The sequence below is a fragment of the Nyctibius grandis genome, chromosome 5 (assembly GCF_013368605.1).
Source record: "Nyctibius grandis isolate bNycGra1 chromosome 5, bNycGra1.pri, whole genome shotgun sequence".
In the NCBI taxonomy this organism is placed as follows: Eukaryota; Metazoa; Chordata; class Aves; order Nyctibiiformes; family Nyctibiidae; genus Nyctibius; species Nyctibius grandis.
Genome location: NC_090662.1, coordinates 87,660,047 through 87,687,131, shown reverse-complemented (window position 1 = coordinate 87,687,131; position 27,085 = coordinate 87,660,047). Strand labels below are relative to the sequence as shown.

Below are 27,085 nucleotides of genomic sequence, written 5' to 3'. Positions count from 1 at the left end.
AGCGCATATTGAAGTGTATTTGTCCGATAATCCATAGAAAATAAATTATCGGAGGCATTTAACATACTGATTAATGTTGGATGCAAAGAAAGCAGAGAAAAAATAAGTGTTAAATCAGCCAAAAATCAGGCTGATTCAATTGCACAGGCTTTGTTAAAGCCACCATCACATTTTAACCAACATACATTATATACATACCACAAATGCATACTTGTCTATCACTTGAATTACATCATGAAATGAAATTTTGCTCGTTAAAGTGTGACCATGATACACAATAGGTTCATTGTTTGAGCCGTCCCAACAGTCAATTTCCAGGCAACGACATCCTTTTAAGAGAGCACTTCAAAAGAACAAGAGAAACAATTTTAGTCAGAAGATGCCACACTTTCTTGTACGAGTTGCTATATTTTTGATTACAAACAAATTGAATAATTACAAAACCCCCTACTTTTTCATTGCAAAAGAAAAGAAATCATATAGAATTATACACATGAGACAGAGATATATTTTCTGTTGTTTATCTTAGGGATGTCAGATAATAAACTTTATTAGAGCATTAAGGATTAAGATGGATTATCTGAAAACCTTCAAGATACTAAAAACAAGGGTCAAAGATTAAAATAAAAGAATTTTGGAATGATGGCAAATTGTTGCTTAAATTGGAAGAAATATTGGAAATTTTTTATTACTGTTCCAGGATTTTTCTGCAAGTTTGAGAATCATTACACTTAAAAATAACAGCATCGCACTTACAGAATCAGGTTGTGCTTGATCTTCACATAATTCAGTTGTTCTCCCCCCACATTATTTCTAAGACGGAGTGCCAAGGATTCTCGGGTGCCTTAAATTTACTCTATCATCTTAATTTTTAATATGTTAATGACACCCCTTAAAGGTCATAGGTTTCTAATATTTGTCTTGTTACTAATTTAAACATTTCTTTTAGACTATTTTAACTAATTACCAATCTGTCTTTTACATGCTGCCCTTTACATACTAACAATATCTCAAAGATGCTTCTAGCTTATTTTAGCATTTTATATTTTCCTTACAAAAATACTAGATAAAGAGGAAGAAAAGAAGTAACTTTGCAGTTACTTTAAGCAATGCAGTATTAATGTCATATCATTTTAGATACTGCTAGAAATAAATTCACTAGTGTTTCTGGTGGTTATAGAGTATCCAGAAAACAACCAAAACAAAAAAATTTCAGATATATAATGGTTCCAACTGCTTTCACTTCACTATAGTAGTACAGAGTAATAGGAATGCTGCACGCTTGTCTTCCAAATTCTTCATACTTTCTGTCCCCCTCCGTATTGCCTTTATTACATAACCCATTTTCTCTCTCCCTGATCGTTTCTTCTAAATGCGTCTCAGCAATAAGGCATCCTGGTTTCCTTCTCCTCTTGGAGTCATATGCTGCATATTCAAAAACAAAGTTTCTTCTCCCTCCTGGCTACTACAGGGTCCACTTTTTTTGTTGTTGTTGTTTTTTCTAAATTGACTGCACTGCAACATACACTGATCAAAGATATCTTTGACATAATCCACCGTACTGTGCCCTTATGTCCTGTATATTGATCAGATTAGAGTTTGCCCAGGAATTTTACATTTGTTTCAGGGAGTTATTTATTTTTGAAAGGCATGCTGAGATTAAAAACTGATTTAATCATATTCTGTGAAGCATACTATAGATTTAATTTGCTGCGAGGTAGATTTTTTGAGATGTAAGTAAAAAAATAGATTGTTTCCAGACTACGAACAGATGGTTTGGCAAATATATTGAAAAGTGTACATACAAAATAAAATACCAGTCTCTCATTTTCTACTTGTATCCGTGATGGTTTTGTTCCTTATTGCCAAGCAGGATTATATGTGACTTAGAATTCATTAAAAAAAAGCCAAAGAACATTTAAAATATTAAAAAACAGTATCTAAATACCTGGTATATCCCCATAAATGACTGGGTCCTATTAGTTGGTCAGATATCAAGTAGGTGTTGTGAGAAGATGAAATAAAATAGTCACATAATGGGTAGTTCATATCTTGGTAGATGGTCCTGTGATTATTTTTAAATATAGAAGAGTCTTCCGAGCTCAAGTACCTTATAAATCCTTCAAATGACATCTGCCTTCTTTTCCTCACTGAACAAAAAAGAAAGCAAAAAATTTCTAGTGTGAAGTTAAACTGATGGTTATATCTGTACATTTGCATAATTTTTAATAGCCATTTCCAAACATTGCTAAAGGCTATACAGCATAACACTTTCCTGCAATTTTAAAATTCCTAACAAACAATATAAACACAAACATCAAATGTGTGCAATTCTGGAGATGAATTGCTGTGGTTCAAAAATTATGGACATTTTGATTCTTCTATGGACACCAGTAAGAGGAGTTTGCAGTAGTCTTAATTAAATACAAAGCAAAATATTTGTTCTGGAAAGTAATATGCCAGTCAATGCACAAAGAGAATTTTCTTTTCTCTGTAGAAAGAACAGGAACTGTTCTCCAAAATGTCAGTTGGAGACTGTCAAAATAATCTTGCAGAAACTATGATTCCTAGTACCAAATATCTTCCTCAGTGGGGAAAATTTCAAATAAATAGTGATGAAATAATGTTTAAATTAGAAGTATTTGAAATAAAAATAGCATCTTAACAAAATAAATGACTGCCCACAAAGATGAATTGCAAATCAAGCTTATTATACTACTTCATCTATAACAAAATGTGATAATTGCCTCCATACCAGTAATAGTCATTCCATTTGTTTTGTTTTTAACTGATTTAATGACAAACAGATCCATTATACTACCAACTACCGCTCCAATACCATGATTCAAATGTAATAATTTTGCAAATGATATAATCTCAGAAGTCATCTTTGCTTCAAAACATAACCTAGTTTGAATTAGTCAGGGATTTTGCCCAGTTCTGGCTACAAAATAATCTTTTTTTTTTGTCGTCATAGTAGGCTAGTGATAATTAAGCAGTAAGTAATCCAAGATTACTTTCTGTTAACAATAACTTAAAGAAGTCAATGTATACAAACTTTTGACAAAAAAAAAAACCCAGAACCAAAACCCAAAACATTTATCTGACCTGCTAATTCTACATACAGCTATAAGAATCACAATTTACATGTTAGAGTTGCAATCATCAGTCTTCAGTATGTGTACGGACTGAAAGTTTTATATCTAAATGAGTGTTTATTAAAATCATGCTGATGATGGTAACACAAAGAAAATAATTATTTCTAAATTATACAGTTTTTTGAACTAGAAAGCTCTGCAATGTTTTATAATGCTAAACAGAAATAGAAAATAAGTATGAAGGCCCTCCAGAGATCATACATACATACACACACTGTTGTCCTTAACCATAAAAATGTTATTCCTACCAGAAGCCTGTCGAAGCTATTCTTAAAAACTTCCTTTGATGAAGAATACACAGATATCCCAGTAAACCCATTTCAACGCTAAGTAATCTTATTGTTACAAAGTCTTCCATTATGTTTACCCTGAAAATTCCTTGTTGTCCAAAATTTTTGTTCTGTTTTGTACTATCCTCTCCTTTTTTTTCACGATCTTATACACATATGAAGACTATTATTACACTTCCCCTCATTCCACTTCTTGCCAGAAGAAACAAGTTCAATTCACTGCATCTTTCTGTTTAGGTTAGATTTTCTTAGACTTCTCATAATTTGCATTGTTTTTCTACAACTCTTTCCATTTGGTGAACTACCTTCTTGATGTTTGATGCCCTAAATGGAACACAGTGCTTCTCCTTATTGAACTCCATCCTTTTTTTCTATATCATCAATTTCCCCAGATCACTTTGACTTCTAATCTTGTTCCCTATTACACTTGAAATTCTGGTGTGAAATCTAAACTTAATAAAATCAATTTCTATTTCATCACCCAGCTTATCAATAACAATCTGGATCCCAACAAAATGCTCAGTGAAACTGTAATTGATGTAGACTTTCATTTTGACTCTAAGTCATTGATGACTAACTTCTTAGAGTAATTTTCTAATGAATTGTTTATGTACCATGTAGTTATTGTGCCTGCTTCCTCAACTTGCTTTTTAGAATGCAAGACAATGTTAAAAACTACGATTTTTCTTCTATCCACCAGTGCTGTCACTTTCTCTTAGAAGAAAACTGGATTCTATTACTTCATGGAATGTCCTGACAAACTCTTACTCATCCTTACTGTCTTAGAGGTGATTACATATTCATTATTTGTTCCATTTTTTTCTGGTAACTGACTGGTGTCTAGTTCCTTGGATGTTCCCTTTCTAAAAGAGATATTACATTTGATCTTTCTCAGTCTTTCAATTAATCATCCATTCGCCACGTTTTCAAATGTATCCTGTATTAGCCAAGCTTGTTACAGTCAATTTTCTAAGAACTTATGGATTTCTCAACCTGTCTTCACTGATCTGATTGAGTCATTTAAGCATGTTCTACTCTGTTTATTCCATATTTTTGACTGTGATCTTACTCTGGTCTCATTAATAATATTAGCCACCTGATGGTACTTAGGTAGTGGATCAAGAATTTCCTTGGTCTTTCTTTTAACTAACATATTTGCAGAATGACTTATTGCTACTCTGATGACTCTTGACAGTTGTATCTTATTTAGTATCTTGACTTTTTTTATTTGTCCATATGCACGTTATATTGTTTTATACTTGTAGCAATAGGATTCAGTTTCTACTTTCTGGGTATTTAAAAAAATTTATTTTTTTTACATGTTGCTCAAAACAGAATACATTCATCCTGTATGCTTTATCTATAACGAATTACATGAACTGTAGACTTAATTCCTTTGAAGAGAAGGTTTTACTTCAATAGTATCTGGTTTTCATTTCTGATTAATTTATTTTTCATGCCGTATATATTTCTCTGTGTAATTACAAGTTGGGCCAGTAACTCTTTTTATTTAATTTTTTTTTTATTTACTAGCAATTCTTACATTATTCTTTTTTTTTTTTACATTTATCTTTTAAATTAGTGAAAAATACTGACTTTGCAAGGTTTTGCTTATTTTCTGAATTATTTTTGATGCTTTTCTGGCTGCTCTTGTCATTGATAAAAGATAACTATAGTGTTCTCAAGAAGAGAACTTATGTTAAGATAAATACGCTTATGATGAAAATCCCCTAAAACTGAAAACTTTATAAAGTAAATTTGTGTTATTTTGTTAGTAAACATGTAAGCTCTTTGACTTCAGTAAAACGTTCAGCTCATGTCTCTAATCAATGGACTAAAAATATTTGTATCTTATACAGCTTATTACAGGCCCTTGCATTACATTGGCTTATTAATTTTCTACTCAGGGATCTGTAGTTGCTGTCCTTGAACTGTATACAACTAAAGTCACCATCATGTTTCTGGAGAACTGGAAACAGGGAGAAAGGTATTTTCCCTGTTTTTAAATGTGTGTGTGTTCTTTGTTTCCTAATAGCTGAATTAGTAATTAAATGTTTATGTTACTTGGTCACCAGAGATATTGAAATGGGTACAAATATGTCTGCTGGGAATTTTAGGGATGAACTCGTGAGGAACAAGGGTGCTACTCTGCATATTGGAAGAAGGAAGATTTTGGTAATTCTTAAAAGTATCAAATAATAATAGCCTCAAGGCAGAAACATTATCAGATGGAATTTCATACTATGAAATTTGGCTGCTTAATGTCAGACTAAAACATTTATACTCTAAGTGAACAGTAAAGACAGAAATATTTCCTTGGCTAAAGTAAGGATATAGTTATTCCTTTTCTACTCTGAGTTTATATTCTAGGGAGTCTATTTTCCAATTGTAACTAATACTGGTGCACACTGGAATAAAGGATCTGTCTGAGCTTTTCTAAAGGCTTGTACCTCACAACCAACTGTCTTCTTCTGGTGAAAGCTTTTCCTAAAACTGGGTATTTACACTCTCTTTCACACACCTGAATTCTTGTGTTTCAAAAATCCAGCTTCAGCCACTGTCTTAGTTGAGATTTTAAAGTTATCTTTCTTATTTCATGTGATTTTTTATGAAATCTGTAGGAATTTGACTGAGGTCTCTGTTAAATTTGGTTTACATTGGCCAATGCCATCAAAAATTCTCTCCTGCAAATGTATGCTCTCCCTTTTGTTCTATCTCTCACACACACACGCACACACAAAAAAACAAGTTTAAAAGAATGTATATCCTCAGAATAAGCTGAAGATGTTTTTTTGATTCACAAATACATTGTGGATTACTCTAGTTCTCTATCTGACAGATGCACCAAGCTTATATTTTTATTCAAAAAGTAAGCAAGTTTTTCAAGATAGGATTGTATTTTTGTCTTGTTTTTATACTGCCTAGCAGGAAAACACAGAGACGGGAGCAGAGTCTTTGAATGGCACTACACTGTAAATAACAGTGGGATGCACCTTCTTATCCTCACAGTGTCTCTAATCCTATCCATGCAAGTACTAAATAATGAGCAATAATTCTTTTAAAAAAGGGATACATATCAATCTTAAAAAGAATAAAGTGCTTTTGGTTGGTATGTTTTCTTTAATCTCATTTAATGACTCAAGATTTCTATTCAAAATTAATAATAAAATAGAGAGATAATCAAATGTTTGTGTAGAACAAAACTGACATTTGGACATTAGTAAGACACAACTGTCAGGTGTGAATCACATATTCATCACTTTTATGATCGATTCCATAAAATGGTTCCTTCAGCCAAAAATGCAAGATTTAGCACACACACACACAAAAAATCTGTTAATGCATTATTTTGCTGTTAGACATTTAAATTGTACAATAAAAATGGAAGAGTAATGTATTCAATACTGTTCCTGAACTAGGTACAGTACCCTCAGAGAGTTAATTTAGAGTTATCTGGCTCAACAGCATTGAAAATCTTGTCTCTCTCCACACAAATGTTACGGATGCACTAAATGTTACAGATGGACTTACCAATGTCATATATAAAATCTAGTCACTGTTTTCATCTTAATCTTGACATACTAGTGCTATTAAGTTTATCAGATAATGGTTGTTACTATTAGGCAACCAATCAATCAAGTGTCAAAATCTGCCCTTTTCCCTTTCTACAATACACACGACAAGGATTTGTCCAACAGATCATCCTAATGAAGAATAGCCTATACCAAATTCAGAATGACAGTTACACAAAATGGTCTATCACAACACCATATGAATTAACTATCATGCCAATCATATCTGGAACTTTCCAATATGTTAGAGTGGGAGTATTAGTTCACTCAAAGGAGCATGAACAATACAGCTATTATTTAATTCAGTAAGAGTATTTCCAAGCACAAGACAAACAATTTTATCACAGATGAAGAAAAAAACAAGAATTTGGCTCAGCATCTGAAATTTAAACCAGACATTAAATTAAAACTATAGAAACTTTAGTCGATATATACGGATGTGTTTTCTAATTGACTAAAGATTCTTCATTGTTTAACTGCTTTACAGCTACTAACTTTCCTATCAAAATAGCTAACTCAAAAGAAACCTTTTAAACCAGTAACTTGTTATATAATTAATTAGTAAACATATTCATTCTCAAAAAGACTACAATATATTCAATAAAATATGTTCTAATTTGAAAGGCAACCACAGAGAGTAAAGGCATAAGGAATCAAAGGTTTTGTAGCTATTACTGGACAGTGAGTAACTTAATGAAACACCAAATATGTTCTCTTTCTTGTTGAAAGAGTGATCCAGTTTCTTCTTTCTACCACAGTGGGAATGATCAGCATAGATATTCCAGGGTTATTATCCCAAAAGGAAGATTTTCTCTTTCTTGGGTTTATTTTTCTTTTAACCGTTTATCAATTCCACCCATTATCAAAGACTGGGAACCAAAGGAAACTAACAAAGTTAAACATCTGAGATTCATGTTCCACTGAACAAAGTAACAGCTTGCAATAAAATGCAGTTAGTTCTGATTTCCTTTTCTTAGCTTAGTTGCAAATTTTGCCTCAAGTTATGTTCAGTGAAACTCAGCAGAAATGTTACACGACAAATTGAAGTAGCCTTCAATAGCTGAAGAATACGCATACCCCAAAAAGGTCATCAGGCACCTATGAAGATCTTACATAGTGCTTCTTCTGCAAGTAAGTCAAAGGGACATATAAGTCTTCACGTTTGTGGGGGTGGAGGGGTGTGCATTATCACTAAATGACTCAAGTGAGAGAGGACAGTATAATGAGCAGACAAGCAAAACTGCAGGTAAGAAAAATAAAGTAAAAACGGTTTGTAATGACCAACAGCAAGTTGAAGAACAGAATATGTAGAAGGACAAGGGAAAAAGATAAATAAATGACAGGGAAAAGAAGAGAGCAGAGAAAGGAGAGCAGCATGAAAATAAACAAATTAAAACACAGAAAGAAAAAAATAAATACATAAAAAGTAAGACAAGGCTTTTAAAGTAATAAATGTATGAGTTTTTTGCATAATGGCTCCAGAATATTATTTTGATGACTTTAAACTCTCGTCAAAATATAACTGGAGCTTTTCCTTAAAAAACAATGGCAACCACACACAAACCTTTCCATGGTAGCTAAACAAAGACGAAATGATGAGCTCTGTAGGTATGCCTGACTCAATAGGAAGAAGAACTCATTGGTTAGAAAAATACTTTGTCTACAAAGTATTACTGAAATCTGGAAGAACCCAGCTTGAGCTCCAGATTCTAGGTTGAATTACCAGTGCTAGCTGCTTAGATAGCTTCCTTCTACTGCAACAAGAACAATGTCATGGATTCACTGAGACACAGTAAAAGTGAAATAGCATAAAAAGGAAACTATAAAACTGTAAGTCAAACTGTGGGCAGGCTACAACGGAGGAATACAGAACCACTGGTCAGGCATGACAAAATGGTGTTCTGAAAGCCAAAGCTCAACCAGAATTGAAATTGGCAAGGGACATAGGTAACAACATGGAGCACTTTTACTGCTGCATTGGCTATGTTTTTAGAAAGGAGTAAGTGGACCTGCTGTTGAACAGGGCAGGTGGTTTAGTAACAGCAAACAGATAATGTTAATATACTCAGTGCTGTCTTTTTCTCACTCTTCATCAACAAGGTGTAGGCTTTGTGCCTACAGACAGGGTTCAAGGAGAAAAGAAACTACCAGCAAATAGAGATTAAGATAAATTAGAGATTACTGGAAAGAAGTCAACCCATAAAAGTTCATGGGACCAAATGAGATGTATCTGAGGATGTTAAGACTGTTGGCTGATATCATTGTAAAGCCATGCTCTATCACCTTTGAAAGGCCATAGAGATCAGGGGACGCCCCCATGACTGGAGAAGAACAGATGTTGCACACATTTTCAAAAAGGGCAAGGACTTTCTGTGCTCGCAGCCCAGAAGGCCAACCATATCCTCAGCTGCATCAAAATAAGCATGGCCAGCAGGTCGAGGGAGGTGATTCTGCCCCTCTGCTCTGCTTTGGTGAGACCCCACCTAGAATACTGCATCCAGCTCTGAAGCCTTCAGTACAAGAAAGACATGGACCTGTCGGAGTGGGTCCAGAGGAGGGCCACAAAAATGATCAGAGGGATGGAACACCTCTTCTATGAGGAAAGGCTGAGAGAATTGGGGTTGTTCAGCCTGGAGAATAGAAGGCTCCAAGCAGACCTTATTACAGCCTTTCAGTACTTAGGGGGGCTTATAAGAAATATGGGGACAGACTTTTTAATAGGGCCTGTAGCAGTAGGACAAGGGGTAATGGTCCTAAACTAAAAGAGGGTAGATTCAGATTAGATATAAAGAAGAATTTTTTTATGATGTGGGTGATGAAACACTGGAACAGATTGCCCAGAGAGGTGGTAGATGCCCCATCTCTGCAAACATTCAAGGTCAGGTTGGATGGGGCTCTGAGCAACCTGATCTATTTGAAGATGTCTCTGCTCACTGCAGGGTGGTTAGACTAGATGACCTTTAAAGGTCCCTTCCAACCCAAACTATTCTATGATGCTATGATTCTATGATTCTGTGGTTCTATGATTCAATTCAGAGAACTACAGGTTGGCCAGCCTCACTTTCATCCCCAGGGAAAATCGTGGTGCTTATATATCCCTGATATTTGCTGGGAGGCCTACTCAGCCAGCCATCCTCAGTCCAGGAGGTTCCTCCAGTGCATTGATGATAACTTTCTGATGCAAATGGTGGATGAGCCAACTAGGAGAGGAGCGCTGCTGGATCTTATCCTCTCTAACAAGGAGGGTCTGGTGGAAGAGGTGAAGGTTGAGGGCAGCCTTGGTTGTAGTGACCATGAGATGGTAGAGTTCAGGATCTCATGTGGCAGGAACAGAATAGTTAGCAGAATCACAACCCTGGACTTCAGGAGGGCCAACTTTGGCCTTTTCAAGCAATTGCTAGGGGAAATCCCATGGGACAGGGTACTAGAAGGTAAGGGGGCCCAAGATAGTTGGTTAGCGTTCAAGGACTGCTTCTTCCGAGCTCAAGATCAGAGCATCCCAACAGGTAGGAAGTCAAGGAAGGGTACCAGGAGACCTGCATGGTTGAACAGGGAACTGCTGGGCAAACTGAAGTGGAAGAAGAAGGTGTACAGATCGTGGAAGGAGGGGCTGGCCACTTGGGAGGAATATAAGTCTGTTGTCAGAGGATGTAGGGAGGCAACTAGGAAAGCTAAGGCCTCCTTGGAATTAAACCTTGCAAGAGAGGTCAAGGACAACAGAAAGGGCTTCTTCAAATACATTGCAGGTAAAGCCAACACTAGAGGCAATGTAGGCCCACTGATGAATGAGGTGGGGGTCCTGGAGACAGAGGATAAAAAGAAGGCGGAGTTACTGAATGCCTTCTTTGCCTCTGTCTATACTGTTGGAGGCTGTCCTGAGGAGCCCCGGACCCCTGCGGCCTCAGAAGAAGTCAGGATAGAGGAGGAATCTGTCTTGGTTGATGAGGGCTGGGTCAGGGACCAATTAAGCAACCTGGATGTCCATAAATCCATGGGCCCTGATGGGATGCACCCGCGGGTGCTGAGGGAGCTGGCGGAAGTCATTGCTAGGCCACTCTCCATCATCTTTGCTAAGTCATGGGCAACAGGAGAGGTGCCTGAGGACTGGAGGAAAGCGAATGTCACTCCAGTCTTCAAAAAGGGCAAGGAGGAGGACCCGGGTAACTATAGACCGGTCAGCCTCACCTCCATTCCCGGAAAGGTGATGGAACAACTTGTTCTTGGGTGCTCTCTCTAGGCACATCAAGGACAGGGGGATCATTAGGGGCACTCAGCATGGCTTCACCAGGGGGAAGTCATGCTTAACCAACTTGATAGCCTTTTATGAGGACGTCACCCGGTGGATAGATGATGGTAAAGCTGTGGATGTGGTCTATCTTGATTTCAGTAAAGCGTTTGACACGGTCTCCCACAGCTCCGACGGTCTCACAGCTAAACTGAGGAAGTGTGGTCTGGATGATCGGGTAGTGAGGTGGATTGTGAACTGGCTGAAGGAAAGAAGCCAGAGAGTGCTGGTGAATGGGACAGAGTCCAGATGGAGGCCTGTGTCTAGCGGAGTCCCTCAAGGGTCAGTACTGGGACCAGTACTATTCAATATATTCATTAATGACTTGGATGAGGGAATAGAGTGCACTGTCAGCAAGTTCGCTGATGACACAAAACTGGGAGGAGTGGCTGAGATACCGGAAGGCTGCGCAGCCATTCAGAGGGACCGGGACAGGCTGGAGAGTTGGGCGGGGAGAAATTTAATGAAATATAACAAGGGCAAGTGTAGAGTCCTGCATCTGGGCAAGAACAACCCCATGTACCAGTACAAGTTGGGGGCAGACCTGTTGGAGAGCAGCGTAGGGGAAAGGGACCTGGGGGTCCTAGTGGACAACAGGATGACCATGAGCCAGCAGTGTGCCCTTGTGACCAAGAAGGCCAATGGCATCGTGGGGTGTATTAGAAGGGGTGTGGTTAGCAGGTCAAGAGAGGTTCTCCTCCCCCTCTACTCTGCCCTGGTGAGGCCGCATCTGGAATATTGTGTCCAGTTCTGGGCCCCTCAGTTCAAGAAGGACAGGGAACTGCTAGAGAGAGTCCAGCGCAGAGCCACGAAAATGATGAAGGGAGTGGAACATCTCCCTTATGAGGAGAGGCTGAGGGAGCTGGGTCTCTTTAGCTTAGAGAAGAGGAGACTGAGGGGTGACCTCATTAATGTTTATAAATATGTAAAGGGCAAGTGTCATGAGGATGGAGCCAGGCTCTTCTCAGTGACATCCCTTGACAGGACAAGGGGCAATGGGTGCAAGTTGGAACACAGGAGGTTCCACATAAATATGAGGAAAAACTTCTTTACGGTGAGGGTGACCGAACACTGGAACAGGCTGCCCAGAGAGGTTGTGGAGTCTCCTTCTCTGGAGACATTCAAAACGCGCCTGGACGCGTTCCTGTGTGATATGGTCTAGGCAATCCTGCTCCGGCAGGGGGATTGGACTAGATGATCTTTCGAGGTCCCTTCCAATCCCTAACATTCTGTGATTCTGTGCAAGAATTCTTGGAAGCCATTTCTGGGCACATGAAGGAGGCTGTGGATCCCTGTCCTTAGGGGTTTTCAAGTTTTGACTGAAAAAAATCCCCAAGAAACCTATTCCGAATTTAGTGTTAACCTTGCTTTGAGCAGAAGGCTGGAGTAGCTGCCCTCCTGAGGTCCCTTTCCATCTGAACACTACCAAGATTCTGTGATAGTAGAAGTCTGTGTTTAGAGACCTACTCTTAGAAGCTGATCAGAGAACAAAAAGGAAATGGCATTTCAGCTTGGGAGAGCATAAATAATTAATTACAGCTTTAATACCAATAACATGGATAATGACATCAGTAGACACATGATCGGACAGATTAATAACCAGACTCAATGCCCACTGAAGATACTGAGGATCCACCATATTTGCAAGACTGCTTCAATGCATCCCTGATATCGTTACCAATCATATCCAGCTGAGGGCAAACCAGAGTGTGACTGTCTAAGGTTTCAGTCTTTCTCAGTAAAGAAAAAGAGATATAACCTTCTCAATAGATACATCCTTAGAAGTTGTTTTCCTCTGTGAAATCTCTGTTATTAGATTACTTGTGCATTTAAACTTTCTGCCATGTGACACTCAAATATAGACATACCAAGCGCAAAAAAGTATGATTCATGGAGAGCATTCTATTAAAACAAATTGTAGGTTTAAATAGTAAAAAATAGAAGTACTATATCAAACTTTAGTAGGATGTATTCTTTCCATTTGTAAGATAAACTTAAAGCAAAAAGCTCTACTATATCAACAATACTGTAACAATTAACAATGCTGTAACAATTAACAATGCTGTGACAACTAACAATGCTATAACAATGACCCCCAAGTAGGATTATAATGATCTTGGTTGTAAAATACAGTTTGAAATGCAATGCGTTCAACTAAATTGATTTTCACTTTATTGTGATTGTGAATCACAGTAATGAGTAGTTAAACCAAACTAAATTACATAACATTAAATTCTGACATTTTCTAGTCTTGCTGTCCTCAGTCTTCAGATTTTAATACTGAAAATTAAAAAAGACCAAAATTCATCCATTGTTACTGATTTAATTGTGGTTGATTTCCTCTAAGAGAAATATCCTGTGCTGAACAGACCAGTTGCTAACAAAACATAATTTCTTTTTTTTTAATCTTTGTAATCCAATGTTTATATTCCTCTAATTTATTAAGAAAAGTTGTTTTTGAACACTTTTCAGTCTGGCTTCCTAATAATGGTCATTCACATGTTTCAGTGGGCATTAAAAAGTTTTACTGCAGTTTATATTAGCTCATCTACTGTATGAAAACTGTATTTTGTTTGAAGGAATCTACATGTAGGTTTTGGAGCAATCTGTTGCAACAAGGCATAAGAGTGACTGATCTACTAAGTAATGTAATATGCTATCACTGAGCAATATGCTGTGTAAATTTATGGTGCTTTATTAATGGTTTCTTGTATTATTATATTCACAATGTTTAAAGATCTGAATTTCAAAAAAATCAACATTTTGTACAAGTGCTTACAAAAGATATTATACAACATACATAATTATAATTGCTTACATTAATTTTCTTTAAAAAGTTCAATTTGCGTAGTCAGATGAGTATTCAAAAATATAAAGTCACTGACAAGCACAATAAATAAGAGCTAGAAATCAAATAGGTAAACTATGCATACCTTCTTCGATGGGTTCATACTTGAAAATGATTTCTAAGGCAGTTGTTTCACAAGCTTCAGTTTCATATTGTTCTTTTTTGAGAAACTCAACAAGCTCAGTGTCAGCTAGAATTTTGCTGTTCGGAGAGTAAGCGCGGAAAAGTTCGTGAAATTCAGGTCTGTGTACAATAGCTCGATAAATTGCCCTGAAGTCTTCTATGTTAATCAGATGTTCCTTCCGTTTGTCAACTGTTTTCTGAAAAAAAAAAAATAAATCAAAACAATCAATACAAAGATATGCATTGATACAAAGATACACAAAAAACACTCTGTTATAACTTATCCTAAGAGAGAGAACAACAAAGAAAACCTCAGGCAGCAGTGACTGCAACGCATTATTGAATTATATTATTCTACCTCTATATGCAACTTTTAGATTTTACTTTGTGGGTCAAAAACATTTTATACAAATTAAAATATACCATATGACATAATTAGCATCTAAGTAATTACAATAAATTTCTATATAATGCATATGCATTATTAAAACATATTATATAAAACCTCTAAAATGCTATGCAGTAAAATAAATCTGCAGCATAAAAATTATTGCATGGAAAAGATATTTAATAAAATACCTCTCCAGCAGCAATTTAAACCATATTGTAAATAGTGTCAGTTAAATTTACATACAACATACAGCAAACAGTAATCTAAAATATGAAATACGGATGACCAAATTATCATGAGATCCAGGTCTTTCAGTACACCAAATAAGAAACACTATTAAAGTCTGGAGACAAGATACTTTACAATAACCTATGACATCATGTTCTATTCTTAACTAGCCAGAATGTTTAACTCAGATTAATTATTCACACTTTCAGAATTCTTAAACTGTAAACTTGTTTTCATAGAGCTTACAAAATGTTAGCACATTAATTAATTTCAGTGTTTCAGTATAAAAGCCACTAGAAAAATAAAGAGGGCAAAAGAATTTGAGTAAAATAATACTTTTTCACCATTCTGCCATTTACATTTTTCTCAGGCTTAACAATTTTGTTTATCCTTTAAAATCTGTTACACAAAATATGTAATTGTGCACATGAAATATAGATGTTTCTAACATTTTAACTTGTTGTATTCTTAAAAGTTGCCAAATTAAGAGAAACTTTGGAAATTTACTGACAAAATTACTCACAAAAATAATAAATAAATGGCAAATCATTGATTACTACTGTAAGCTGATCAAAATTCATAATTGTTGGCCCCTTAAATTGAGACTATCAAAGAGGCTAAATTTCAGCATCTAATAACATGGCATCTACTATGGTTAATGGAGCTTCCCCAAAAGTGTCCATAAACATGAAATGGCTTACTTTTGAGTTCTGGCTGCTTTTTAATGAAGACTTTTGATTACTACTAAATTAGATTAGTTTAGAACAGACACCATAAAAACTAAAAGCTTAATGATACATTACTACCTTCTTCCTATGCAGTACAATTCCTACTAAGAGATGTCTGAATAAATACAACAATAAAAGTATGAATATATTAGATGATAACCGAAACAAGTACAAAAGTAAATTTCATGATATCTAGCCAAAAATTTTGCAAATCAGTAATTATTTGCTTTGAGCTTGTGAAAGAATATTTTAGTCATCGTTTTTAACAGAACTCACCAGCACGAAAACAATTCAATACAAACACTAATAATAGACATTTCATTACTGCTTGAGAAATCCCATATCTAAGGTTGATATCCTCAATCTAATTTTTAACATATTGAAGAAAACTGCAAATTTACTCATAACTGTTAAATAGAAAAAGAAAATTCCAAGTTATTTTGGAACTAAACAATCTATCAGGACTTAGGAGATGTTCACTTAGGTTAAAATTAAAGTTATGAAAATCATGTTGATATAAAAAAAAATTGTTACAAAATTTTTGTTGGTAGATATTTATTATTCTTATTTTTATTAAAGCACATCAAATCTTTCCTATTCAGAAAAAGAATTGTCTTGACAAGGACTTACTCTTGAGAAGAATTATATAAAAATGTATTATCCGTTAAAAATCTTAATGTTCATAATTCTGATATTGCTCAAAGGAGCACTGCAGTAAAATAAATTCAAAGAGAATAGACAAGATAAAAGTAGATTATTCTTTAAAAACTATGTTTTCTATAAAATTGATTTTGTCCTGTATAACCATTCGATTAATTGTTGATGCATAGTTACTAACAATGATGCCAATAAGATTTCCTTCCAGACTGCTTTGCATTTTTACAGATTATTGTACTGATGAACAATTTGAGCCCCAAAACTACTGAATATACTCAAATCTCTCTCAAATAGCAAATAATACCTAACAGTACTGCTACAAATAAATAGATCACTGTTGAGTATATTATATTGTTAAATATAAATAGATCAGACTTGTTCTATGCAGTTCACTTCCTCAAATAATTACTCTCTTCTCTACCCACAGTTGATCAACTCTCTCAAATTTCTGTCAGAAAGCAAAGTAGGTGGAAAATACAGGAAAAAATGAGAAATAATTTCAAGTTCTCATGAGATTCTCAAGGTTGGCAATTCTATCAATGCACTGCAAGTTCAAAAACTACAGGCAGCCACTTTAGCAAGGGTTGAGTTCACACTGCCAGTTTCACCTTGGCTCGACAAGGCAGACAACAATGAGGAACAAGACAGAGTGAGGAAATCTTAATGCCTTCCCTCTGCCTGCCTGCCTGCCTGTCAGCATGACATGATCTAAAAGTTTCTGACTTGCCATAGTTATTTTCCTCTGTTGAATCTGGACAGAATCAGCCAGCTGGTTACAAAATTGCAACAAAATCACATAGATACCTAGCCACTTGGCTTCATTCCCTTAGGAAAACAGTTTTACCAAACAGCTATTTTTGGTAAAAACATGAGCTAAAAGGAAAAATCATACATCTTTTGAGTAATTACTAGAGGATAGTTGAAGAACATGAAAACCCAATATGTCCAAAGGCATTCAGTTTTGCAGTATTTGCTCACTGTGACTGCTCCCACTTGATGGTAGTTTGCTTACCTACATTAAACTAACTTATTAGTAAGTCCAGTTTCTAGCTGTATCATGTAACCTTCATAGAAATCTCTTAAATGTTGCTATATCTCAAGGCCACATCCTTTCCCAGGGGTTAGAGCACAATTCCCATCCATTTGGGCACATCTCTTATATACTTCAGAGGAGAGGTATAGTGGAAAATTGAATGAACGAGCATACTGGATCTATGTTGACCTGAAGCCTGAGCAGATCAGACAACTCCATATTGTCCTCTTGGCAAAAGGATTTTTAGGAAGTCACTCTAATGGGTCTGCCCAGCATCAGACAGGCATGCCTGTTAGCTTGATCACAGAAGCAACTGGATGGGATTGAAACCAGAATGTTTTAATTCTTCTCAAGTGAGGCCACATTACAAAAAAGCTGGGAATCAAGACCAACATATTTTCCATCACCCTACGCTGTCTTGGTGTGGTGAAGAGATGATGTTACTTGGGTGTCAGTCTCTTCTCCCAAGTAACAAGTGATAGGACAAGAGGAAACAGCCTCAAGTTGCACCAGGGCAGGTTTAGACTGGATTAGGAAAAACTTCTTCACTGGAAGGGTTATTAAGCATTGGAATAGGCTGCCCAGGGAAGTGGTGGAGTCACCATCCCTGAAGGTATTTAAAAGACCTGTAGATGTGGTGCTTAGGGACATGGTTTGGTGGTGGACTTGGCAGTGCTAGGTTAATAGTTGGACTCGATGATCTTAAAGGTCTTTTCCAACCTAAATGATCCTATGATTCTATTCTATGATTCTAATGCAACCATTCAGTTATCTATTTTACATAGAAACAAAAGACCTGGACGAGGCAAATTATTTGCTGATTTTGCACACCCTACTAGCGTGAAATTCACTTCTCAAAACATTAATTTTTAAAAGTCAGCAAATATAAGACACTTATGTAACTGGACTTCTAAATATATTTAATTGCTTAATCTATATAGTCCTCACCTTGAAAACATGTTTTACATGTGCGTAATCAAAAGGCATTTGCAGTTTTTCAAGCAGCTTCATTGTATTGTCTACATCAATCTTCCCATTCCTGAACTCATTCTGAATGACGGACAAAAACCACGTATGAGAGATCAGGTTAAGGACACTTCTGGCCCATGTCATTGCCTTTTAGTAGAGGAAGGTGGGGGAGAAGTTTGGTTTTTTTAAATGTAAAAAGCTTGCAATTTGCTTTTCTCATACTCTAGAACACCCTTGTCTTCTGATTTCTGAGAACGCAGCAAGCCTTGAGGCACACAAGAAGAAGTTTTTGCTCCGCACCCAGAGACTCTGAGGGCAAAAGTGACAAAAAAGGGCCAGAGAAAGAGAAGGGGAGGGTGTGAAGGAAAACAAGGGGTGGTCAGGGTGAAGCAAGGGGTACAGTGAGAGGGGGGAAATGTGGGAAGGCCGAGGGGGTTCAGCAGCTGCTGGGAATAGTGGAAAGAGGAGTGCCAACAAGCATCAACGAGGTGAATGGGCCCAGCATTGTGCCCACCCAACCAGCCTCAACTGGCACCAGCTGACCAGGCCAGACTAGACTGGACTGGCTGCCCCAGGCCCTCCCCTGCCACCCAGCTGAGGGGTCCCATGTGTGCACAGGCCAGGCCCAGGCCTGGGGGGAAACAAGGCATGCAGGGGGAGGTCACACAACAGCAGTTGTCACAGGGCAGGGAGAGGAGAGGAGAAGGAGAAGGCAGAGCAGCAAAAGAAGGAGGAGGTAAAGCAGGACAAGGATATCTGTTCTCCTCCATAGTGGCTCTGCATCGCCTGCTCTGGTCTCTTCACTGAAGTGGCATTGGCAGAGTTTGGCAGGACATCACCTCGGCTTGCTCCTGTTCCTGACGGGACGCACTCCCTACCCTCTTACCCCCCCCCCCAACTCCTTCTCAGCACAGCCCTCAGCCTTGGCCCCCACCAGTGTTGCCCTGGTGCTCCTGTGAGGTCACAAACTGTGACCCTCCCAGTGCAGGTTCCTTCCTGCCACCATTCCACCCCCACCCCTGCCGCCTTGGCCCCCACCAGTGTTGCCCTGGTGCTCCTGTGAGGCCACAAACTGCGTCCCTCCCAGTGCAGGCTCCTTCCTGCCACCGCTCCACCCCCACCCCTGCCGCCATCTTGTGCCTTTTCCCTCCAGCACGAAGCGGCCTGCGTGCCCTCCCCTCGCCTGCAGCCTCCCGCCCTTTGGATAGCCCTCACCCCCAGCATGTGTGCAAGGCAGGAGCTGTGTGAGCCGGAGAAGGCGTCTCTCATTTGCAGTCTGCTGCGCCAGTCTCCTCCCAGGGAGTTTGGCCAGGTTGTCTGAGATCTCTCTGCTCTGGTCCAAGATGGCAAGCTGGTGAGGCAGGAGGCTGCCCACGTTGGGGCCTGTCACGACAAGAACAACTTCACCCCCGTCTGAACAAACGGGCGCACCGTGCTACTGACCCACTACAATGACTTAGGGGGAAACCGCTTCTTTGACCCTCAGAACAAATTCTCTTTTGAGTTTGACCACCTGCATGGGGTAACCAGCAAACCCCAGCCGCATGGTGTGATGCTAGATGAGGGGGAGCTGTGGCGAGAGGCCCTTCACCAGGTCTTGGAGGCCTACGTGAGCTGCCACTTCCCTGTAGTGAACTGCTGTGTGTTCAAAAAAAGCCTGGGGAAGAGGCAGCTCTTTGTGGCCTGCATTGGGGCTCATCAGTACCAGCCTTCCAATCGCCAGAACAGCCTTTGGAAGTCAGACTGGACTTTTGCCCTGACTCCATTTACCACTCAGGTCACAGGGATCTTTTTCCTCCAGATATACTACTTCAAAGATGACAACTTCCGTGTAGCTGTCAGCAAGTCTGTGAGTGAGATTCTAAATGTGATAGACCAAAGTCAGTTTGCCACAGATTTTGTGAAATTTGTGAAAGCTGAGGACACAAAGTTTCATATTGCCATTCTGGAAAACATTCAGGCTTTATCAGAGGATATATGGGGGAAAAATTTGCGGAGGAAACTCCCTGTTACTCGCATTTTTGCGAACTGGAATAAACTATTGAATGATCAGCATCTGAACACCAATGTCTCCGATACAGAAGTGCCTCCATGCTTACTGAAATATACTATTTGACATGGTTGCCTAAGTAAAAAAAAAAAAAAAAAAAAAAAGAAAAAGACAAAACAGGTTTGTTTAGTTGATTTATTTCTGGATTACTCAGGAGAGTACAGAAACTGTCACGAGTCAATCACCACTTTGAAAATAATTCAGGTCTGTAGTGACTGAAAATAATTTCCTGTATTTTTTTGTATTTTCTTCATGTACTTTTCAACTGCTTCTAGAGGTACTAGTGATGGCTAAAATGTCAAAGGCAGCACAGTGCTACAGGTGAGCCAGCAAGCAAACTACTTAAAGCAAATTACTTAAATTTGTAATTTTACTCAATGTTAAATTTACTTATGTAACTTCATACTATATGTAGCACTGGTTATAAGTAAATTGGCAAGGTAGGTTGGCAAAGATATTGAGGCATTATTTCTAGATTTTTTCATTGATACTGAAACCCAGGAAATTCAGCCTTCAGGCTTTGCTCGTGCATACCTCTCTGTATGCACAAGAGCCATCCTTACCATAGTCATATGAATAAAGGGAGATCAGTACACAGGAGGAATTAATTTCTTATAGCTAGTGCAGAAGAGGTTTCAGGACTGACCAGAGGTATATGCTGGGTGTTGCAGCATTACAGAATAAAGCAATGCTATTTCCCTTTTCCCAGTGTTTATTACAAATGCCAAAGGAGTGCATGTGATTTTGGTTTACTTTCAAACTATGACAGTGATTCTTTGCTAACATGTTTATTACAATAAATGATATGCCTACCACACTTGCTGTTTTCTGTAAACATACCTTTTAACTAGAGTTTTATTAGGAACAAAGTTTAATTTCAAGCAGCAATGTAAACACGAATCTTTCTAAAAATATTGACATGAACATTTAAACATTATTCTTACAAATATTGGATGTTTTTAATGTAAGCATAAGATTTTGATTTTGTTCACTACTGCTGGTGGCAATTACATTGTCACATGAGTTGAACATGTCCTTTTGTAAATACTGATCAGTGGCTTTATAGCTTCACTGCTCAGGCTGGCCATGATTGCTTTCATTGCCTTCATTTTAAAATGTAGCAAAGAACTATGCACTGTTATGGTTTTGGGGATAACAAACGTGTGAAAATGCCATCTTCAGATTATTCTTCTGATGCAAAATGAAGATTTTACATCTGTACTCACTCCTGATTTGGAAGGTTCCTTACTCTATACATCTGGATATGATAATTAATTACCCAGAGAAACCAATAATGAAAAGGGGTCTAATATAAAAACGATCATTCTACATCATTTTACATTGTTGATGACAAAGTCATATGCTCAATTTTTATTAATAAGCATACTAATTTACAAAGCCTTATTGCAGAAGACAAGGTTGTAGTGTTGACAATATTTGAATGAAACTGAAGTAAATTAAATAGTTCCTTTGATATATACTGAATTTCTTCAGATTTGCATTGACTAGAGCACATTTTTCATCTGGTTGTTCATCTTTATGGTCACTCAGCACAAAGATTCTGGGAATGTTGTACTAATTTATGTGCAGAAAGGCACTTATCATGCAGCATTTTCTTCCAGCAAGCAGAAAGCAGACTGCTGTTCTTGTGACAATGTCCCTTGACAACCCCCTTTTACAGATGCCTATTTGTCAGAGAATCTGCACCATGTACTTGAAGAGGGAAAAGGATGGAGCACGGAGAGCGTTTTCTGTGCTCCTTCAGTTCTTCACAGAAAGCTGCATTACCTATGGGTCATTCTCTTTTCACCCCACAGCTGCTACTGAGATCCGTCCAACACCAATCCAGCCCTTTTAGTGCCTATGTTGCTGCTGGAGACAATTCAATGAGTAAGCAGCTGTCTTTACATGGTATTTATTTGAATATGTGCTTATTTCTTTACTGAAAATAAGAGTAATTTTATTTAAAATGTATATACAACCCAGGGCTACTATAATAAAGATGGCGTGTTGTGAGTGTAGTTCACGTCTGCAGTACAGAACAGATGAAATTTCAGACATAAATTTAAGTGCTAACAGAAACGGGGACATAGCAGTAGAAATTCTGGATTGTGAAAAAACCACTTTATTCAAACACTAATATTGAACATGAACTAACAATAAGAAACAGTAGGGAACAGTGGAAAAGACTAAGCAGTTAGATGACTTTCATTTCAACATTTATTCCAGTAGATCAGTCCCTTATGAGATGCAAATATATGAAATTTTGCAATATACTGTTCTGCAGAATTAAATTCTCTCTTCTTTAAAATGCAGTTTCTATACAGCAAAACTGTAGCAAGGAGTGCAATAATAAAAACATTTAATATTGTAGGATTAGATAGTTTTCCTATCTTCACTATCAGTCTACTTTTATGAAATTTCTATTTTCCTTCAATTTCCTTTCTCCATAAAAGAGGGAATCTGTGATACCAGAATCTGCATCAAAACTGCTCAGAGGGATGGAGTTTGGGCAGAGTACATGTTCTGATTTGGCTGAAAGTGCTTACTTAATTTTTGCAAGGCCTATGAAATTAATCTGGAAAATGTAATTACAATACAGGCTTTGTCCATTTTCCCTCTACATTTTCCGTGATGGGCTTGGAATTTTTTTCTTTTGGAAAGTTGAAACTTTTGGAGGAACAAACATTATGAGAAGAAAGCGAAGGTGTACAACTCCATTGAGAACTTTACTGAACTTTTACATATACACTTTTGTGACTTGAATATGTTTGAGATTTAGTTGCAACTTCTAACTCTTTTGCCCATGCCAGAATTGTTTAGTGGTATAGGGAATACTTTCCAACTCACATTATCTTTATTCCTAAAATCCCCCTCCTTTTTTGTCTACTGCTTTGAAAACCATTCATATTCTTATAGCTGACTGTGAATCCCTCTCTTTTCATTGGCATCGGTATGCCATATTTTAAGAAAAGAAATGAAGAATAGGCATATATAACTAAAATAAAAATTAAAGTTGTCAAACTGTATCTTACTATAGGTTTCTACTGCAGCCAGAAGTATAGCATACCTAGAATTGAAGCTACATCTACCTATTTATAATCATAACTAACTTAAAGACTTGCTTTGTGCCTGCAAAAATACATTATCATCAAGTATCTTTTTGTAATATGCTTCCAATACTGCTTTCTTGTTCTTCTTGTCTTTGGTCGTTCCTGAGTGGCCATGGTTATTTATCTCAAGGAGAAGATCACCTACACTATCAGTTCAGAACATTTACACAATGAGATGCAAATTTCAAAATAACTCCGAAGTTACAAGAGGTAATTGTTCTAGTAAGACTTAGGAATTGCCACTGTGCAAAACTGAGGGAAAAAGAGACCTAATAATACTAATTAAAAGACATCACCTATGTTATATTAAGTCATTTATGTAGCAGATTATCTTTGAATGGAACAGGAACTACTACGCATTCTTAAATTCATACCCAGAATATATCCTGAGATTGTGGGATCCTAATAATAAGATCTAGTTGGTTTTGGTGGGATTTTTTAACATTATTGTTCATATAACACATTTGGAAGAAAAGAGAGTGTGGGTCTCAGCTTTTTTCTAGGCGTAGATATAGGCCTTTCAGTCCTGAATCTTTATACATAATTTGTATTTCCTATTTGCTTACTAAGGAACATATGAACTCTTATATACACTGCTTCTTAAATAGCATTCATAACCGCTGTGTTGGTAACAAGAGCAGCTGAGAGCCTTTTTAAATATTCTTCCAGAACCAGAAGGCTGAAAATTTAAAGTCTGTATGGTAATAATTATAGCCATCTTTTCACAGTGTGATGATCATAGAATCACAGAATCATTTTGGTTGGAAAGGATCTTTAAAACACTACAGTTTTAAAATACAGATTGCAGAACAGACCTTCATACGGGCTCTACCTATGTCTCTCACCAGAATTGCGTATGAGACAGATGTCTCTCCTTAGGGGAATGGAAGCCCAGTGTCTAGTATGACATTAGAGGAGAAGTAGCAACCTGGAACAGGAGGAATAAGGGAAAGGGCGGAAGTGGGAGAATGTTGAAAAAAAATGTGAATAAGGCAAATTCACAATTGGAGAAAAGAAGAAAAAAGAGACCAGTATTATAATTCCACTGTTCTGGAACTTGAGGATACTGCCCAGAAGAATAGGACTGAAATCTCAGCTCCCTCACTGTCCTTCCTTCCTTAACTTTTAGGCAAGTCACATGGATCTAGATTCCTGGAGATTTCAAATCAGTACTCCGGTATATGCGATCTTCAGTCTTTCTGTGCCCAGGAAAGTTAACAGTTCTTCCTGAGCTCATAGGTATCCTATGAGAATGCATTAAAATGATGAATAAATAATGCAATAGTTGGCTCTTAATAACTAAGATAGGGAATAATTTAATTATATGTGATATGTGTGCAAAATAACCATGATCCCAAATGAAACTCTTTCATAGTTAATACAAGTTTGTTTTACAAAATGAGAAAGCATTATAAAGCAGGAAATTTTCTATCCTGATTGAAACTTAGAATTACAAACTTGCATCCTCAAGCATACTGATGTGTTCTAATGTATGACATCCTTCTTTACCACTAAATCTTCACGATCTACCTACATCAATCACAGATCCGTGCACCAGCCCTTGCAAGCCTACAGCTACTTAGGGATGCACATCTTAAGATTTACTGGCAGGGAGCTCAAGTTTCAGGTAGGAACAGCCCTCAGGGGCACACTGGAGGTAAAGCAAGGGATCAAAAGTCTCTACTTATTCACTTATGCATTGTTTATTCTTAAACATATATTGTTTATTCTTAAACACAGGAAGTTTACAGGCCCAGGGAAGACAAGAAGACATGGAGTATAGTGCTATTCATGTAATTTCGCTATCTGACTTCTGAGACATAGTCTGTCCACTGAGAAGTTAGACTTTAACCCAGATGCATTGTGCAGGCCATACTGAGTCCTATACACACAAAAAGGACAAAAATATGAGTTTGTGTTCATAGTCATGCATGTTCATGACTGGAGACTGTCACAGTCATATTGTGATGTTAGTCCTTGAGTCATTCTGCCTGGGCACATGGTAGACTGCTCATTTTGGTAAAAATAGAGTAGAATAGAATAGAATAGACTATTTCAGTTGGAAGGGACCAACAATAATCATTGAGTCCATTTCCTGTAGCTCATTTTTTCCCCCACATTTCTTTCTCTTGGAAGTGAATGTGTAGTTTGGGTTTCTGTGCTGACAGGAGGCTGGAAAAGGACTGAGGATTGTATCCAGATCTGGGAATTCACTGGCTGAAAGAGGGTTAAGAAAAATACATATTCACACTGCAAGCCACTTCTCTTTGAGTGGGGAATTGACAGCTAAGCCTCCTAGAGAGTGGTTTCAGTGGCAAACACTGGGTTGCAGTATACGTCTTTGGTTTCAGATAGAAATACTTTCTGTTTGGAACGAGATACTCAAAAGGAAGGTGAAGATGTATGAAATATTAGAGACGGGGTTTTTCTTACATTGTAGAGTTTTGTTGGTTTTTTTTTTTCACCTTGCACTGAGGATACCGTTAAGAGAATGCCCTCTGAGAAGCTGACCACTCAGAAATCAGACTTAGAGAGTGAGGAACAGAAACTCGTGTTTATGCCTTTAACAGCTGCATTATCCTGTATCATGAAGTAATTAGGACTCCATTGATCTTGAAGCAAGTGCTGTAGATAACTTACCTTTAAAACCAGGTATATTCCAAGTCATTAAGTCTCCTTATGTTATCTTTCTTGTTTTATGCCAATCAACACATGAAAAAACGCATTTTTTGTTTCTAATTAGTAAATTAGTAAATATCTTCTAGAAATCCCTGTGATTATTCCTAAGAAAACTTTTTGCCAGTTCACTGAAGATATTATTAATTTTACTTAAGAACTTTATTTCACACAAGACTTCCCATTTGCAACTTACTTTTAATTATATCCTCATTAGAGACACATACAAGAAGCACAGCTTACTTCAAGTTCTATTATTCATTCTTGTATTGTTAATAAATTAATGTGTGAAGTGCATCTGCACTAAAGTCACCTTCTTGTTCATCAGTTTTGCATGTCCATAAAATAAATGTGATTGCTTCAGGTACTGTATTACATAGATTCAGTACCATTTCTTTCCATATATAACATCTACATGCAAATTTATTCTGTTGTTCTTTTCTAAATAATTAACATTATCTGCTAATATATTCTTGCTCAGACCAGTTTCTCTAGTAATTATAATTGAGTGTGCAGTACTTATTCACTGAGCATTCTGTCTCTTCCCATCAAAAGGTCATTTTGAAGACACAGAGACAACATACTTTGTATGATCTGTAAGCCCTGCAAAAAACAAGCTATTATTTCAGCCTCTGGGCTTTAGTTCCATATGCCTAAATCCATTACAAAACATAGATTAGCTGAAGAAAATGAAAAGCATAAATAACATTTTGGTATTCTGTGTGTGATAATTTATTTTCCATTATCAAAGTTATATAGGCTGCCAAATGTGTGATACAGATTATGGGACAAACTGTGCTTAAAATGCAGGTTTTTTCAAAACTACGTGTTACATCCTGCGAAGTGTTCATGGGGAGAAAGAGAAGATTAAAATGCATAGGCTCTATTTTGCCTTCAGCTCTTTTCTGGCTCCTCTGTTTGAGTTCCAGTTCAACACAGTACTTAACTGTTTGATTAATTATAA

General features: G+C 37.3%; 2 protein-coding genes across 2 annotated transcripts in view; one reads left to right on the top strand and one right to left on the bottom strand.

Annotated features, from left to right (window-relative positions):
* The window catches only part of PLCZ1 (phospholipase C zeta 1), a 59,179-nt gene extending 40,127 nt beyond the window's left edge, over nucleotides 1-19,052 (bottom strand). The window contains exons 1-5 of the mRNA XM_068402004.1: nucleotides 19,039-19,052; nucleotides 18,262-18,385; nucleotides 14,239-14,473; nucleotides 1,949-2,150; nucleotides 199-343 (exon numbers count right to left, since the gene is read on the bottom strand). Coding sequence (XP_068258105.1) covers nucleotides 199-343; nucleotides 1,949-2,150; nucleotides 14,239-14,473; nucleotides 18,262-18,385; nucleotides 19,039-19,052 — 720 coding nt within the window. The remainder of the gene's footprint in view (nucleotides 1-198; nucleotides 344-1,948; nucleotides 2,151-14,238; nucleotides 14,474-18,261; nucleotides 18,386-19,038) is intronic.
* Nucleotides 19,053-19,504: 452 nt separating this feature from the next.
* CAPZA3 (capping actin protein of muscle Z-line subunit alpha 3) lies at nucleotides 19,505-20,398 on the top strand. The gene is given in 1 exon segment (XM_068400360.1): nucleotides 19,505-20,398. A coding segment is annotated over 1 exon segment (894 nt).
* The last annotated feature ends 6,687 nt before the right edge of the window (nucleotides 20,399-27,085 follow it).